The 17,364-nt window shown below is 41.4% G+C and overlaps 1 protein-coding gene across 3 annotated transcripts in view; it reads right to left on the bottom strand.

Moving 5' to 3' along the window:
• The window catches only part of LOC124798379, a 172,605-nt gene that overhangs the window by 115,233 nt on the left and 40,008 nt on the right, over positions 1-17,364 (bottom strand). For all 3 annotated transcript variants that reach the window (XM_047261751.1, XM_047261750.1, XM_047261752.1), the window contains exon 2: positions 13,398-13,602. In XM_047261751.1, coding sequence (XP_047117707.1) covers positions 13,398-13,602 — 205 coding nt within the window. The remainder of the gene's footprint in view (positions 1-13,397; positions 13,603-17,364) is intronic.

Here is a 17,364-nt window from a genome sequence, read left to right as displayed (position 1 = left end):
GTGGTTCCCAGAGCAATTAATACATTTAGCTGGAGGCGAGCAACCAACTCTTTCATGAGCAGCCTGACCACAGTTTCCACAAGTCGCTTCGCCTTTACAGCCGAGGGTGGTATGCCCAAAACGCTGGCATTTGAAACAGCGCATTGGGGTCGGGAAATAAGGCCTCACACTAAGGCGAAGAAAGCCAGCTTTCACATGTTCAGGAAGTTTCGTGCTACTGAAGGTTAGAATAAAGGAGTCGGATTGGACAAGATTGCCATCAACCCTCCTCATGATATGTTGAACATCAACAATACCTGCCGGAGCCCACTCCCGTTGCAGTTCTTCCTTGGGAATGTCAACTAGATCCCGGCACGTCACAACACCTTTGCTGTAGTTCAAGGTGCTGTGCAGTTCAGTGTCTATGGCATACTCTCCAAGGCATTTAGCAGATCGGAGGTTAGTTGCTTGCTGGGAAGTGGAAGTTTCCACTAATAAGGTCCCATTACGTAAGCGCTTCACCGATTTTAAGGAGCCACAGATTCCCTCCAATCCCTTTTGTATATAGAAGGGCGAAACCTTCTCAAAACTACCCTCCTTCCGTTTCACAATGAGAAACACATTCGGATTACCAGAATGCATTCTGTTACCTAAGACCGGACTGTTTTAAAGAAGCGCCCGAGTCAGGGGGACTGACTGCACGGGCCCTCTTAAGAGACTGGGTGTTAGAACCTTCCAGCGGCTCACCCTTTCCGCTGGGAGGAAGAAAAGAGGATTTCGAAGGATCCATCTCAGTCCCACGAGCAGCTAGGGAACTACAAGTCCACCTAGACAGAGCCCCGCGTGCCTAGGTAAGCCTTATACAACTGAGGTGCGGCAGGTTCCCCAGAGGTTGCCCGCTATCGACTGTTCCACCTCAACAGCCATGCATCTCATCAGCGCGCAGCACACCTTGAGTTTGAGGGTTTTTTTATAGAGGTTTATTCCATCCTCGCGATCCGGGCGGTCAAGTCAAGATCCCCATTCCCTGAGACACACAACGTTCCACCGCCGCGCCGCACGGTGGTCGCTGAAGTATGCTCAGAGGCTACGGTGACGGGGGACGGGCGGTGCTCACCAGTCCCCAGCTCAGGAACCCCGGGGTCGCCAAGCCCGTACCCAGCAAATGAATGCTGAGCCCCTGGGGGCAAACAAACTGAAGTACTTCATACTTATCAAAGTAGTGGATAAAACAGCTATTGTTATATATCAAACAGGAAAACTAATGATCCAACTGTATATCCTAATATAATATAAGAAAGTATCCTTTCTAACTGGCCATGCTTAAATCTATTCTTTAATTACTTCCATCAACTTTTAACACAGAAAAGAGCAGCTTTCATGGAGGAATTTTTAGCATTGTCACCAATTTTTTAGAAAAGATTGTATTAAATAACCTTTGACAACACAATGGCAGAAACCAGATATTTTATTCTGAGTAGAGATGAATGTCCCATCAGAGAAAATCAAACCTAGCATGAGCAATGTGAAGTTTGTGGAATTTGGAGAGCTGCAAGAGCTGAAAATGCCATGCTAGCACATTGAAAGGACATAACATGATCAGGTTTCACCCATGCCACATTAATTTCTATCTAACTGCATGCCCATTTCACAATGTCTTCGAATATACACTGGCCTCCAAATGAGTTTACTCTCAGTCAGTCTAAAATGCTGACAAAATAAGAGCCAGACCCAGGCAGTAGTCGAGAAGTCATGAATTTGTGAAGGACTGTTAGAAGAACAGATCAAAAAGTTGGTTATTTCTGACAGCCCCAGTACAGTCTAGGTCCCAGAAAGAGAACAATGATGTGTCCTCCCTGGGGAATGGTTGTTTCAACCATAACTGTATTTAAAAAAATTTTCACTGACAAAAGTTTCCTGCTTGGCATTGTTTCTTTACAACTTTCTAACATCCAGATAGTGACCACACACTGAAAGTAAGCCTGGTGGGTGCACTCTATCACATTCTGACAACCTCCTTCCCCCCACCCCCCTCCCCTCCCCTTCCATTTGTTCCACACACAACTGTCAAGAATCTTTAGTTATTTCAATTACACTATATATGTATTTTACAGTTGCAACATCATTGCAATAAGAACACAGACATCCAAGATATGATCATTGGGGATCAATGGACTAAACAGTGAAGTCATCAGATGAACTGCCTCTTGACAGAGGCACTGTGGTTAGTGATGTCCCCAAAAATTGAACCGAATTACGGAAAAAAATTCTTTTACAACAATGGCATTTTTGTTATGTTAGTGCCATCTGGTGGCACTGTTTTCTTTATCATTCTATAGCCAAATGCGAGCCAGTTTGCACTTATGCTTAGAAAGATTAAGTTGGATGGGATACTTAGTATCTAAGGTCTTCTAGTAGTGTAAATTCTGCTGTCTGTATTATTTTATTCAGTTTATGATGATACATTTCTCATTGTGTTCCTCTTCTTTTACATTCTGTTCCTTTGACAATTCTGAAATGCGTGAGGAAGAAATAAAGTGTAAGATGAGAGTTTCATTATAAGTGAAGAACATGACAGTGAAGAGTCAAAGCTTTCATGCAGTAGATGTCCAAACTGTGAAAGTATGGAGGAATAGTAAAAAGTGAGGCACTGAAACCAATTGTGATGCCAGAGGAGGAGATGTAAAAGAATATGGTCAGGCTGGTAAGTAGGTCAGAGCAGATGAAAAGGGGCCTCCCAGGGCTCATCTATGGTGAGATAAACCCCATCCACACCTATCAACCAGATTAAGGGTGAAAGCAGTTACAGAATAAAGAACACCTAGTCCACTAGAGATTTATAACATTAAAAGTGAGAAGGCTAAAAACTTGACTGGCATGAATGGGACTGACAATAAACAAGGCCAGAGAAATAATCAGGTCAGTATGTGGTTGAGGCCAGGCGAGTGCCCCCAGGGCTTTGCACATGTTGGGAGCTGTCCTTCCCATAGCTGTTAAAGCGAGGAACAGCAACCACTATACATCAGAGTGCTACCCCTAAAACGGAAAATTGGATGAGGCAGTAAAAATGGGCTACCCACATCTAAAGGCAATTAAAATGGAATAAAGGAGGGATGAACAAGGCAGCTGGCAAAAGATGTAGGGTCGAAAGGCCCAGCATGTGGGGAGCAATGCGCCAATCCCAACCACCCCACCCCCACCCAAAAGTAGTTGATAATGTTATACTGACAAAAAACAACTTTCATAGAGAAATTTCTTTCGCTCAAGCTGCTACTTGTCTTCCCTAGCTGCCAAACTCCTGCTTTTTGCTTTGATTTTATACCTGTATTCAGATCTGAAGAAGGCCACTGCTAACCAAACTTTATGATCTACACAAATTTGGGACAACTGACAGAAAGTAAAGAGAAAAAAATTTCTAGCAGAACAAAAAATTTACCGATTAATTCAACAAAATCATGGCTGTCACATTGCTTTCATCAAGACAAATAAATATTTCAAGACACACAATATCATGATTGCAATCTAAAAAAGACTGATGTATTACTCTCTATTCAGAGTAACAAAATGAAAGCTTTAATATGCTCGTAGATGCCAGTATTCCCAGCTGCTTGGTGACCACTTTCCTGTTCAACAGGCTTTATGTTAATGTACTGATAGTAACACATTTCATTCCGATATTTAGTGAGAAATAAAAGTCATCAATTCAAAGAGTTATAAAAAATATAAGTACAAAAAATGAAATGTGTTACAACTGCAACACTTCTAAAAATAACATTACTAAATATTGATCACGTTCCAGCATTGTAAGACGTCACAGACAAACTGTTACCATATCTGTGGGGCAGGAAAGCTATTCCCTTGGTGAAACTCCACTGGAACGGTAACAACTGGAGGTACTGTACTGGACTGCACACTTTACAGTACATACACTATGTGATCAAAAGTATCCGGACACCCACCCACCCCACAAAAAAAAAACACATACTTTTTCATATTAGGTGAATTGTGCTGGCACCTACTGCCAGATACTCAATATCAGCGACCTCATTTGTCATCAGACATCTTGAGAGACCAGAATGGGGTGCTCTGCGGAACTCACAGACTTCGAACATGGTTACGTGATTGGGTGTCACATGTGTCATATGTCTGTACGCGAGATTTCCACACTCCTGAACATCACTGGGTCCACTGTTTCCGATGTGATAGTGAAGTCAAAACGTAAAGGGTCACGTACAGCACAAAAGCGTACAGCCCGACCTCGTCTGTTGACTGACACAGACCACTAACAGTTGAAGAGGGTCATAATGTGTAATAGGCAGACATCCATCCAGAGCATCACAGGAATTCCAAACTGCATTAGGATTCACTGCAAGTACTACGACAGTTACGCGGGAGGTGAGAAAACTTTGATTTCATGATCGAGCAGCTCTCATATTCCATACAGCACACCGGTAAATGCCAAACAACGCCTCGCTTAGTGTAAGGAGTGTAAACATTGGACGACTGATCGGTGGAAAAACATGGTGTGGAGCGACGAATCACGGTACACAATGTGGCGACCCGATGGCAGGGTGTGGGTATGGCAAATGCAAAAACGTCACCTGCCAGTGTGTGTAGAACCAACAGTAAAATTCAGAGGCGGTGGTGGTATGATGTGGTCATGTTTCTCATGGAGGGGGCTTGCAGCCCTTGTTCTTTTGTGTCACTATCACAGCACGGGCCTACATTGATGTTTTAACCACCTTCTTGCTTCCCGCTGTTGAAGAGCAATTCGGGGATGGCGATTGCATCTTTCAACATGATCAAGCATCTGTTCACAATGCACGGCCTACGGTGGAGTGGTTACACGACAGTAACATCCCTGTAATGGACTAGCCTGCACCGAGTCTTGACCTAAATCCTATACAATACCTTTGGGATGTTTTGGAACACCAGCTTCATGCCAGGCCTCACTGACTGACATCAATACCTCTCCTCAGTGCAGCAATCCATGAAGAATGGGTTGCCATTCCCCAAGAAATCTTCCAGCACCTGACTGAACGTATACCTGCAAGAGTGCAAGTTGTCATCAAGGCTAAGGGTGGGCCAAAACCATATTTAATTCCAGCATTTCTGATGGAGGACGCCACGAACTTTTAAGTCATTTTCAGCCAGGTGTCCGGATACTTTAGCTCACATACTGTTGTTGCCAGTTAAATAGCCTGAAACTCTATATGGAAATGCACAATTCAGTATAGATAGTCAAAATATTTCCCAGAATTTCATTCAAAATCAGTTGAGTACTATTTGGGAATACCTTTGTAACTTGTAGTAGAAGCTATGTTCTACATACACAACTACATACATACTCTGCATACGGTGCATGGAGGAGGGTACCCTCTACCACTGCTAGCTAGTTGTATCCTTTCCTGTTCCACTCGCAGATAGACAGAGGGCAGAACAATTATCTATATGCCTCCATATGAGCCCTATGGAGGCATATAGATAATTGTTCTGCCCTCAGTCTATCTGCGAGTGGAACAGGAAAGGATACAACTAGCTAGCAGTGGTAGAGGGTACCCTCCTCCATATGAGCCCTGTAGGCTGGCAATGGCAAGGAAAGCGTTCCTGAAGAAGAGAAATTTGTTAACATCCAGTATTGATTTAAGTGTCAGGAAGTCATTTCTGAAAGTATTCGTATGGAGTGTAGCCATGTATGGAAGTGAAACCTGGACGATAAATAGTTTGGACAAGAAGAGAATAGAAGCTTTCGAAATGTGGTGCTATAGAAGAATGCTGAAGATTAGATGGGTAGATCACATAACTAATGAGGAAGTATTGAATAGGATTGGGGAGAAGAGAAGTTTGTGGCACAACTTGACCAGAAGAAGGGATCGGTTGGTAGGACATGTTCTGAGGCATCAAGGGATCACCAATTTAGTATTGGAGGGCAGCGTGGAGGGTAAAAATCGTAGAGGGAGACCAAGAGATGAATACACCAAGCAGATTCAGAAGGATGTAGGTTGCAGTAGGTACTGGGAGATGAAAAAGCTTGCACAGGATAGAGTAGCATGGAGAGCTGCATCAAACCAGTCTCAGGACTGAAGACCACAACAACAACAACATGAGCCCTAATTTCTCATATCTTGTATTTGTGGTCGTTATGCAAAACGTATGCCTGAGGCAATAGGATCATACTGTAGTCATCTTCGGATACCAATCCTCTAAATTTTGTAGATAGTATTCCCCAAAAAGAACATAACCTTCCCTCCAGGTATTTCGTTTGAGCTTCAAAGCACTTCCGTAACATTTGCATGTTGTTCAAACCTACCGGTCCAATTCTCTGATTTACTTCAATGACTTCCTTTAATCCGACCTGGTGTAGATCCCAAACACTTTATCAGTACTCAAGAATAGATTGCACTAGCATCCTATATGCTGTCTCCTTTATAGATGAACCACACCTTCCTAAAATTCTTCCGATAAACCAAAGTCGACCACTCCCCTTCCCTGTCACAATCCTCATATGCCCATTCCATTTCATATTGCTTTGCAACATTATGCCCAGATATTTAAATGACATGGCTGTTAAGGTGGACACTGCTAATACTGTACACTACAGGTCTGGTTTTCCCACTCATCCACATTAACTTAAATTTCTCTACCTTTAGAGTCAGCTGCCATTCATTACGTCAACTAGAAATCTTGTATCCTCCTACAGACTATCAACTTTGACACCTTCCCGTGCACCACAGCATCATAAGAAAATAACGGCCGATTGCTACCCAGCCTGCCTGCCAGGTTGTTTATGTATACAGAAAATAATAGCAGTCCTATCACACTTCCCTGGTAGCCTCCTACTGATACCATTGGCTCATGAACACTCGCCATCAAGGACAACATACTGGATTCTATTACTCAAGAAGTCTTTGAGACGCACATCTGGGAACCTATTCCATGTGTTCATTCTTCGTTAACAGTCTACAGTGGGGTACCATGTCAAATGCTTTTCAAAAATCTACAAATATGTAATCTACCTGTTACACTTCAGCCATAGTTAGCAGTATAAAGTAATTCACAATACATCTGTAACATCAGTTTGCTGCTGACCTCTTAGAACATCTTATGTTCACGAATCAGCACAGTTCTACAAAGCTACACTAGTGCGAAATTTGGTTTGCCCCTTTCTCACGATACACTGAGAACTATGGATGAAGGGCAACAGGCAGATTCCAAATTCTAGATTTCTGAAAAGCATTTGACATGAGATCCCATGCAGACTTAACGAAGATGCGAGCAAATGGAACAGGTTCGGAGATATGTGAGAGTCATGAAGATTTCTTGAGTAATGGAACTCAGTAAGCTGTCTTCGATGGCTGGAGGAGGAGACCAGCATTTGATGTCCTGTTGACAATGAGGTCATTGCAGACTGAGCACAATCTCTGATTAGAGAAGGACGTGTAAGGAAAGCAGCTGTGCCCTTTTGAAGGAACTAGATTGGCATTTGCCTTAAGCAATTTAAGGAAGCCTAAATCACAATGACTGGATGCAGGTCTCAACCATCATCCTCCGGAATCCAAGTTCAGTGTGCTAACCATTGCGCCATCCTGCTCGGTTATCCTCAATGGCAAGTGTTCATAATGGTGAAGGGATTCGTCAGCAGTGCACCAGAGAAGTGTGATAGGACCACTGTTATTTTCTATCAATACAAATGATCTGGCAGACAGGGTGGGTAACAATCTGTGGTTATTTGTCTATGATGCTGTCGCTTGTGGGAAGGTGGTAAAGTTGAGTGACTGCATGGAGATACAGAATGACTTTGCAAAATTTCTAATTGGTGTGATGAATGCCATCTGGTTCTAAAGGCAGAAAAATTATAGTAACTGGGGACGAGTAGGAAAATCAAACCTGTAATCGCCGAATACAGAATTAATACTGTCCTGCTTGACACAGTCACATTACTTAAATATCCGAGTGTAACACTACGAAGTGGTACAACATGCAACGAGCGTATTAGGATTGTGGTAGGGAAGACAAACGGTCAACTTTGGTTTATTGGGAAATTTTAGGATAGGGTGGTTCACCACATAGAGGACACTAGTACGACCCATTCTTGAATATGCCTCAAGTGTTTGGGGTACATACCAGATCGGATTAAAGGAAGATATTGAAGGGATATTGAAGGGACATCCGTAGCATAAATATCGACGAAGTGGTGTGGCTTGACGGAAACTGGTTCAATTCTGGTCACATTCTCAAGCAGCGCTGGAGAGATGACACAGCTGAAAGAACAATGGCAATGCCTTCTGGCAAGGGGAGTAGACTTCTTATTCCTGCAGGCACCTCACAAAGTTTTCCCCCAAATGGTCTCCTGCTTTTTAAACAAAAAAGAAAACAGGAGCTTATCATGAAGGAATGAGCAGTACCACATTTAACAATTGTTCTATTCTAGATAATGCTCCTTGTTGTTGCTGAGAAGGTACCTATGATTGACTGGCTTCAGCATCATAACGTCTATGTAAGTGATGACCTTAAAAAGATAAGAGAGCTCATGGGAAACTAGTATCTCCATAAGCCACAGTTGTATCTCCATAAGCCACAGTTCCCCCTACATGAAATAACCTGGAAAAGAACATGGGCATGCAGTCATTAAGCTCTCCCCTTATCATTGTCATTTCAACCCAGTAGATTAATATGGACCCAAATTAAAGGTTATGCTGTCATGAATAATAATAAATTTACCCTCTCTGCCATCAAAGATCTCACAAGAGAAACTATCAGGTACATCACCACTGAAGATTGGAAGAAAACAGATGCAGACCATTATGAAAATAGCAAGGCAGAATGAAGCTCTTTTAGGAAATCCAGTGAAGGGGATGATAATTTCATTAAATGACAGTGATAGTGACACTTCAACAATCCCCCATAGCGATGAGAGTGATATCGGTGGAGTTTTACCATTATCTCTGTAGAAAAAGAGCACAGGCATTTCCAGCTACATGTCTGACATGGACTGTTTACATCTGTGAGTGCACACATAAGAAAATTATATCATAAGTTCATCTCAGGAATTCTGTAACTACCATACAAAATAAATATTACCATTTACAATATAATTTCAGTAATATAGAGGCTTTATTATTTTCATCACTTCTGTTCTTTCAAATCAAGAGAGGTTTTTCTATTTAAGATGTGTTTACCTATCATGATAAAATCATTTAATGTTATTTTTTGTTGTGTTAGAATTAATTAGGAGGATCAGAAAAATTTATAAGGCTCACCACAAACCTACAGCGACTGTTTCTTGCGTCAGAACTGTTCGGGCATCCAATTAGTAGTTGACAGGCGAGCGAACCATTGCGCTTCATATTTAATTGAAATTATCTCACATTAGAGATCTCTGATAGAGTTCTGGTTTCATACACATTAAAATATGGTGCATTCTTAAGATTTCATTCTCATTATGTACTCAGCTAACTTCATTAACAAAGAAGTGTCCCACATGAAAAAAATTCAGTAAAGTCTTGAGAAAATGCACTTTCATTAACTGTCCTTATATCATCTTAATAATGTGTCGCTGCAGATGAAACTAAAATTGAAATGTAGTGTAACTCTTCCAGAAGACAATGATGCAATTTCCACATTCAGGGTTGCCACTAGTTTCCCCCAAGTGAAATTCCCTGATATTTCCCTGATTTACAGACAAGTTATAGCATTTTTCCCTGACAAATTTTGAGATCTCAAGGGCGAGTGAAGACATAAGTTGACAAAAAAATGTAGGGACTTCTGTACTTGTAAACATTTGGGCAAAAATCTGAAGGACTAATCTCAATATCTTTTGCAATGAACTGTATTGAGATGGAGAAAGCAAGCCAAATGGTATGTGTGTTTCATTAAGACCACTTGAGCTGTGGCACCATATTTTACTTCGCTTGCATCTTGTCTGGCGCCACTGGATCAAGTTTGCTATCTATTTATTATTTGTTCAGTAAGCATCTTTGGTTGAAGTCGGCCTAGGAGGAAGTGCTGGCAGTGTGGTGTGTCTCTGGGTGGGAAGACAGTTGGTCTGAGACTGCAGAGTTCCACGTTACAGCCGAGTTGTTTGTGACATCAGGTTCCTATGTGAGAGCTGAGTTGTGCTGTTTGAGCCAAGTTGGTCTGCAAAAGCCGCATCCATCTGACACAGGAAACTGACTGTTGGACGAGTGGTGTGTTGCGTGTGTCAGTTGGTGGGGTCTCCCTTCTTTGCATCCACCAGCTAGTGCGAGCCTCTGGCTGTGGAAAGGGGCAACTTGGTGGCCGTCTGATCTTTGGTTAGTGACAGCGCAATACATCAGGTTGTACGGACTGCCGTTTCACATTGCTTTGAGCCTGGTCCATCTGCATAACCCTGGACCGATCTGCCAGATACGTCATCCAACTGTTTGTTTAAAAATAACCATCTCAAGGCATCTTTTTCATCCACGCAGTGCCGACACCTTGCACAAGATGAGTATTAAGTGTGGCTTCGTTTGACTACAGTAGTCCGAAATGAGTGACCTTTTAGTCATTTATCTCCAAACTGTGGCCTTAATATTTAAATAGCAGTATTTATTTCTTTGATTTTAAGTTAAAATTTAACTTATCAATAAATTGTTATTTGCATGAAATAATAACCAGTTGATTTGTGGGCCTAGTCCTTCAGACTGTCGGATCCACCACTGATGCTATTTTATTTCAATAAAACTAAACACATTTGGTGACAAAAATATGCATTTCCTTGGAGTCTGAAGGCATTCACTGACTTCAGAAATAACCTCAGAAAAGTAGGCCTCTTGAAAGAAGTGTATAAGGCGGTGAAGAGTTGTGCAAACCAGCACTATAGGTGACCGCCAACAAAAAGCCGGTTCTACTATGTTCATTATTGTCAGTTATTACACACTGTTTTATGTCTATTAATTTAGTGGCATTTTGTGTCCGCCTGCTCAGCTGAGTGGTGATGTGTTTGCCTACCATGTAGCAGGCCCGGGTTCGATTCCCGGCCGTGATAGAGATTTTCTCCACTAGTGGACTGGGTGTCTTGCCCTCATCATCATTTCATGATCACCAACACACAACTGTGCCAATACAGCATCACCTGAATGAAGACTTGCAACCCGGCTTCTGTCATCAATGCCATACTATCATTTCATTTTACAAATACTGTGCGATTTTTCTTTCGAGAAATGTACGAGTTCATAGTGTGGAAACAGCCAGCGACTGCCACAATTTTTTTTTCCCTTCTTATCATCCATACTTTCTAATATACTGAATACTTTCAATGTGCTAAAATGTACTAGAAATAATAAAGTGTCTATAAAAAAAATCCACCACAGTAAGCCACACACAAACAGATACCGTCTGTGGGCAGATCAGTGAGACTAGATCTGGTGGGCAGAGCCTGCACTTTAGTGGAACACAATGGTCTTGCTTCAGATCAGCAGGCCCGATCCGTTAGAGATACCCACAGAAATGGCCTGCGTTTTTGGCCTGTTGTGGAAGTCACTCCTGTGGCCAGCTAGTAACAAGTTTCAGACAGCATGCTGATGAAATGAGACCGTGGTGATCAATCCATGCAACAGATAACTTGCATGAATACTCTGAGAATCAATACTAATGAGGATAGGTAGCAATTCACTGTGAAGATGATCGCTGAGCCACAGACAGACACGTAGAAAAGACAATCACACTCGGTCACAGCCTTCGTCAGAAAATGAGGGCACACACACTTTCACGTGATTACTCAGACAAACTCGTGCACACATGACCGCCATTTCCAGCCACTGAGTCAATAGTCTCTAAGAATCAGATCCAAACAAACCACTCCTCAAGTCTTCCTGCCTCTTGCAGGCAGCTGCTAGGCTAGTGGCATGAAGTGGTGGCAGCACTGACTGCAAGCTGAGGGGAATGGTAAGAAGGGGAGAAGAAGTAGGAATGAGGCAGTACGGAAACAGTGCACATACTTGGCTGCGCCCAGCTCAGTAGACAAACCACGTCATCTACTGAGAGAAAAGATTTTTCCAGTGTTTTTCAAATTTCCCTGATATTTCCCTGATATTTCCCAGATTTCCCATACACATTTGAAATTCCCTGATTTCCACAAATTGTGGCAACCCCGATAATCATAAAGTGAATAGTTTGCATGTTTGCACGAGCTGAATGAAATGTACTGTTACATGCAGGATGTGGCAGCTCTGTCCTGTACCTACACATGCTCCTGCTGAAGTGTCAGTTGTAAAGTAATTTTTGACAGAGTATAGGGTTCGTACTGAGGCAGACAGACAGTCACCTTTCTCATGCTATTTGCGAGCGGAACAGGAAAGGAAATGACTGGTGGTACAGAGTACCCTCCACCAAGCAATGTACGGTGGCTTGTGGATTATGTATGTAGATGTACGAGATGTGATCCAAGGCTTGCTATTTCAAAACTACCTGCAATGATTAAAATGTTTCAGATCAATATCTTACTGACACTAACAGTAAATTGACTGTCAGTCTGCCAGAGGTGGAAAAGTAAAAGTTAGTAATGACAGCAATGCCTCTAAAAACACTACAGATATAAGTTACCTATGAGGGTGGAATGCAATGATAATACGGCAGATATGGAGAACCATCCTCATTATAACATAGCTGGGACACTACTCAAATAATGTATGTTACATTTTACCTGGTCTAGGCCAATAAGTTGTACATTTTACAACAGATCAGTTTGGGATAACACATTAAATTTCAATGACAAGTCCTTTTTGTCTATCAAGCTACCTAAAAGAAAACAATATTTGCCACCTATTTAAACCAGACTTTAAAATGTACACAAAAACACCTGGAAGGAGCATGTAAACTCAAAGAAAAGTTTCTTAGTAATGCAATGAGGGAAAGTTAGAGAGAAACAGAGAGAGATGTACAGTCCACATTAACAGTGATGATTATCTGAACAGCCAGAAGGAATCTGCTAACTAAATCATATGAATTTTTCTGAATTGAGTGCCCACTGTGAATATGAAAAGTACGATCCCTCTGAAATATATATAAAAAAAAGAGGAGACAAAACTGTAGTTTACAAGACTGTTTACTTTTCAAACCCAGTGGTAAGACAAATACAATTTACTAGCCTGCCTTTGTAACATAACTGGGTGGGGGGGGGGGGGGGGGGGGGGAGGATTTATAATCCCTGATCCCACTAGATGTATTTATTTTGCCTAAAAACTAAAAATACGCAAAATGAAACTTCCCAAGAATGGAGCTAAAATAAAACTTCAGCTTAAATCTAACTCTTTATCTAACAGGGAACCATCCTTCATATATGTCATGCAAGTTTTGTTTCTCTATAAAGACCCTGTCAAAATAATACATCAACTTATAATTAAATAACATGTTGATCATTTGTTTATCAACAAGTTGACAACTTTTGTTTTACTCACATATTTTATCCAAAGCTTAACAAGCCGGATGTCTTGAAAATATTCCGTTGAATCCTTAAATCGAGTTAAACAATTCTGTAGAAGTGTCATCAGATTTCCTTCTTTACCATCTTTTGGAAAGCTCTGCTCCACCCATTCAACATACTCAAACCAAATACTTAGTGGATCATCTCCATCATAAGTTCGAAGCAGTAATTCATATTCCCTGAAACAAGCATACAAAATATTAACTGAAACCCAAAATTATCATTTACATAGTGATTTCTTTCACAATCTACGGGCACTCTGTAATTTTGAACAGTGCCACAGAACACTACTGCAGATAAATCAGAATCATACGTATAACAAGAAGCAACAAGCTAACATTCGTGAGAAGCTCCACATCTGGGGTCCCCAATCTTTTGGCTTACTTGGAGCATATTGGATGAAGAGGAGTGTTTTTGGGCCATACATAATATAAGTAACATTAAAAACAACTGCTAAGAAAAAGAAAGAAAATCACATGTTCACACATTTCAGTAGTTTAGAATGTATCAATTTATGATTCTACATTCCAGAAAAGCAATATGGGAGTAATTAAATTTTACGTTTTATATTATAAGTAAGTGCAAATCATAAAATTAGTGTGACACTTTACTTTGAATTTGGGAAACTAAAGTATCAATATCAGGTTCAATCAAAGTGGTTACACTTCTCAGGGTATTCTCAAGTGTTCATCTGAGAAAATAGCTATTCACAAATGTAAGTTCTTCCAAACAAAGATTATATATACAACGTATAACTATGCAGCAAGAGGTATTTCCCTCTGGGCAGGTATCATTTGTCTAATAAAGGTAGATGACCCAGTTTTTCTTTCAGTTGGTTGTTAGATTGTAACTTCGTGCATTCCAAAAATTAATTTCATTATACGCCTGTAAATTTCTGGTTTCATAGCAGCAGTAAAACAACAGACCAGCTCTTGTGACAGATTAGCTGGTTATATGAACGGGACTCTAGGAGTTCATGTATATAGCACAGGTGGCAATGATAAGAACGGGATGGACCAATGAGATAATAGCACTGTGTGGCAGAAGTTTCAATCTGAAAATACTCAATTTATCCCTGCCTTACAAAACACGGAATCTCTCTCTCTCTCTCTCTCTCTCTCTCTCTCTCTCTCTCTCTCTCTCTCTCTCTCTGTCTCACTCCCTCACCAAGTGTGTGATGGACACTCACTTCTTGGGCCACACTGATACTTGCTTTGGACACCATGTGGCCCACTGGTTACAGGTTAGACACCCCTGCTCTATAGTAGCAAATTACCTGCTAAAGCAGATGAAAAACAGAAAGATCTGCATGAAAACTGCATAAACAATAATTACTTATGGGATCTACATTTGTAAAATTTTAAAATGTAGCAACTACCTATCCAACCAAAGGATTTTTTTTATTGTATTGACTAATATCACATAAGGTGACAAAGCATACATGACTATTTAAAGGTGTCTGCAATGAGAAACTGCAAGGATTTCATCATCTAATGTAGGCCTATATAAACATTCCTTTATGTTGGATATGGCTTTGTTGTTAAATGAAGAGCCAGGACCTGCCTATAGTCCAAATTTGTCGTATTTCCTCTCCACAGTTGACCAATATAGATAGCAATCCTAGTTCAACTGCTGTAGCTGACAGCAACAGTGTGAGGGAGAGCATTGCCAGTTTATATTGAGTGTGACACTAATCAATAAACAGATCCATTGCCACTATAACCTGATTTAAATTACTTGGTTTCAGACATTTATGGCCCAATGTTGTGACAAGTACTGTCTGCAGGCAGACCCATGCTCACCGCAGCAATAGAAAATCACCTTAAAGTCCGTATCTCTTGCAATAATCACGTGAAAAATCTGAAATTGGCATATTGTATAGTACTCAACAATGTATGTGTATATCAAAAGTCTTTCTTCATTTTAATGAAGGTCAGAGTTATGTTAACTTATGAAATGGGTCAAATATCTACATCCATGAAGCAACATAAAACTTATGTCATATCTATAAAACTACTGGTCCCACTTAAATACCTTTTATCACTGATTACCAAAGTATCTCTGTCGGCAATGAAGCTTTCCATAGTTGTGTATCACATATCACATTGTGTACGACATGCCTATGCTTCAGAAAATGAGTGGTAGAAATGATGAAAGAGACAGCCTCAGTGGAGAGTTTCTGGGATGGGGTCTAAGGATTTGAGGAGAGAATGTAATGGGGTCACTGTGGCAAGGTTTGTAGTTGTACAAATCTGACACCTGCTGGAGTCTCTCCACCAGATAATCCCTCTGGTTCAAAATCACAATGGTGGAGCCTTTGTCAGCAGGCAGGATTATAAGATTGAGATCAGTTCTGTCTGGAGATGTACAGCTAATTTCCATATTGAGGGATTTGGGATATGATAGTAAGGCAAGATTTGAGGTTAAGAAATTCCATAATGTTAACATGGGCTGATTTGGGAGCAGTGGGGGTGGATAACAGTTGGATGGAGGAGAGAACTGAATCAGTCAGGATTCAACACTAGGTATGGATTGGGTCTGATTGGTAGCATTGGTGGTAAAAAGGGTGTTTCCAATGCAGGGACTGGGAGAAGGAGAGAAAGTCTAACAAGTACAGCATGATTGAGTTTGAGAGCAGGGCAAACGGTAAGCCTTTGGAAAAGACTGACACTTCTTTTGGACAAAGGCTTTTGGAGTAAAGGTTCATGACTGTGTCTCAAGTCTCTTTAGGTTCTGGATTCTGTATGGTGGCAGGAGGGAGTTTCTGAGAATGCGGTAAATGTAGCAGGTCTGGAGACATGGTTTGTCAACTATGAAGGGATATGATGGAGGTTTTGAGGCTATTGTAGAGGTGCTGGATAGTAGTGGTCCACAGTGAAAGTAAGAGGTGAGCAGGGTGGGGGTGTGTGAGGTGGCACTGTGAATGCTGCTCTAGTTCCTGAAGTGCATGTATTTCATAGAGAGAGATCAGATGCAGGAATTTGGGGTTACAGAGCAGGAGAATTTTATGAAAGGAGAGGAGGTATTGCAAGGAGGTTTGGGCCTGATTTACATTGTTTTTGCAGAACTAGTTTGGTGAAAGTTATGGACTGGCAGAACTTGCACTGACAGAGGTCATTGTGAAAGGAGTGGTTGCAGCCAAAGACGGGCAATTTGACAGTAAGGCCATTTGGCGGGGGTATTCCACAAGATCCACAGGAACAGTATGTGGGGCTGGGTTTTGGGTAGGGATAGTGAAACTTTCCTGTACTGACACACATGGAACAAGGATCCATAGTGGAGGATAAAAATTCATAAAAAGTAAAATATGTAAAAATATGTGGGAGAAACCACAAAAAGGGCAGAATGGATGAAATATGGCGAAAAAGGCCCATAGTGAAAAGTGAAATCCAACTAAAATCGACCTGAAATTGCAATGATATCAAAGAGAAAAAATAAAAAGACAATTGGTGAACAGGTATGAATAGAGGGGACAACATATGTAAATGGATTAGGTGGTCTTAGCAAGTGTATGCCAGAATAAGGAAAGAGCAAAAGGGGGGGGGGAGGGGGGGAGGGGGGGAGGGGGGGAGGGGGGGAGGGAGGGAGGTTGACAGGTTGAGGTTCAACAAGTTTGCGCATCACAGGATGGTATGGTAAATAACATGCGAAAATGTGCAACAGAGACAGGGAGAGTGATTAATTTGGAGATCTGGGATTAATTATATTGTGAGGGAAAGGGGGGAGGGAGATAATTTGAGATATAAGACACTGCACCACAGTGTGGTCATGTAGTCATGTGTTGTGCACAGACAAAACAGTTGACACAGTGTGACCTGTATGTCTGAACAAGTGCGGCTTGGAAGTCGACCTCAACATGGACGTGGACGTGTTTGTATGGGTGCACTACAGCAAGATCTTTAGTGCCCGCACAAAAACACATAGAGATGAGTGTCAGTAAA

Source organism: Schistocerca piceifrons, chromosome 5, assembly GCF_021461385.2.
Source record: "Schistocerca piceifrons isolate TAMUIC-IGC-003096 chromosome 5, iqSchPice1.1, whole genome shotgun sequence".
NCBI classification, from domain to species: domain Eukaryota; kingdom Metazoa; phylum Arthropoda; class Insecta; order Orthoptera; family Acrididae; genus Schistocerca; species Schistocerca piceifrons.
This window is presented reverse-complemented; position numbering and strand designations above follow the sequence as displayed.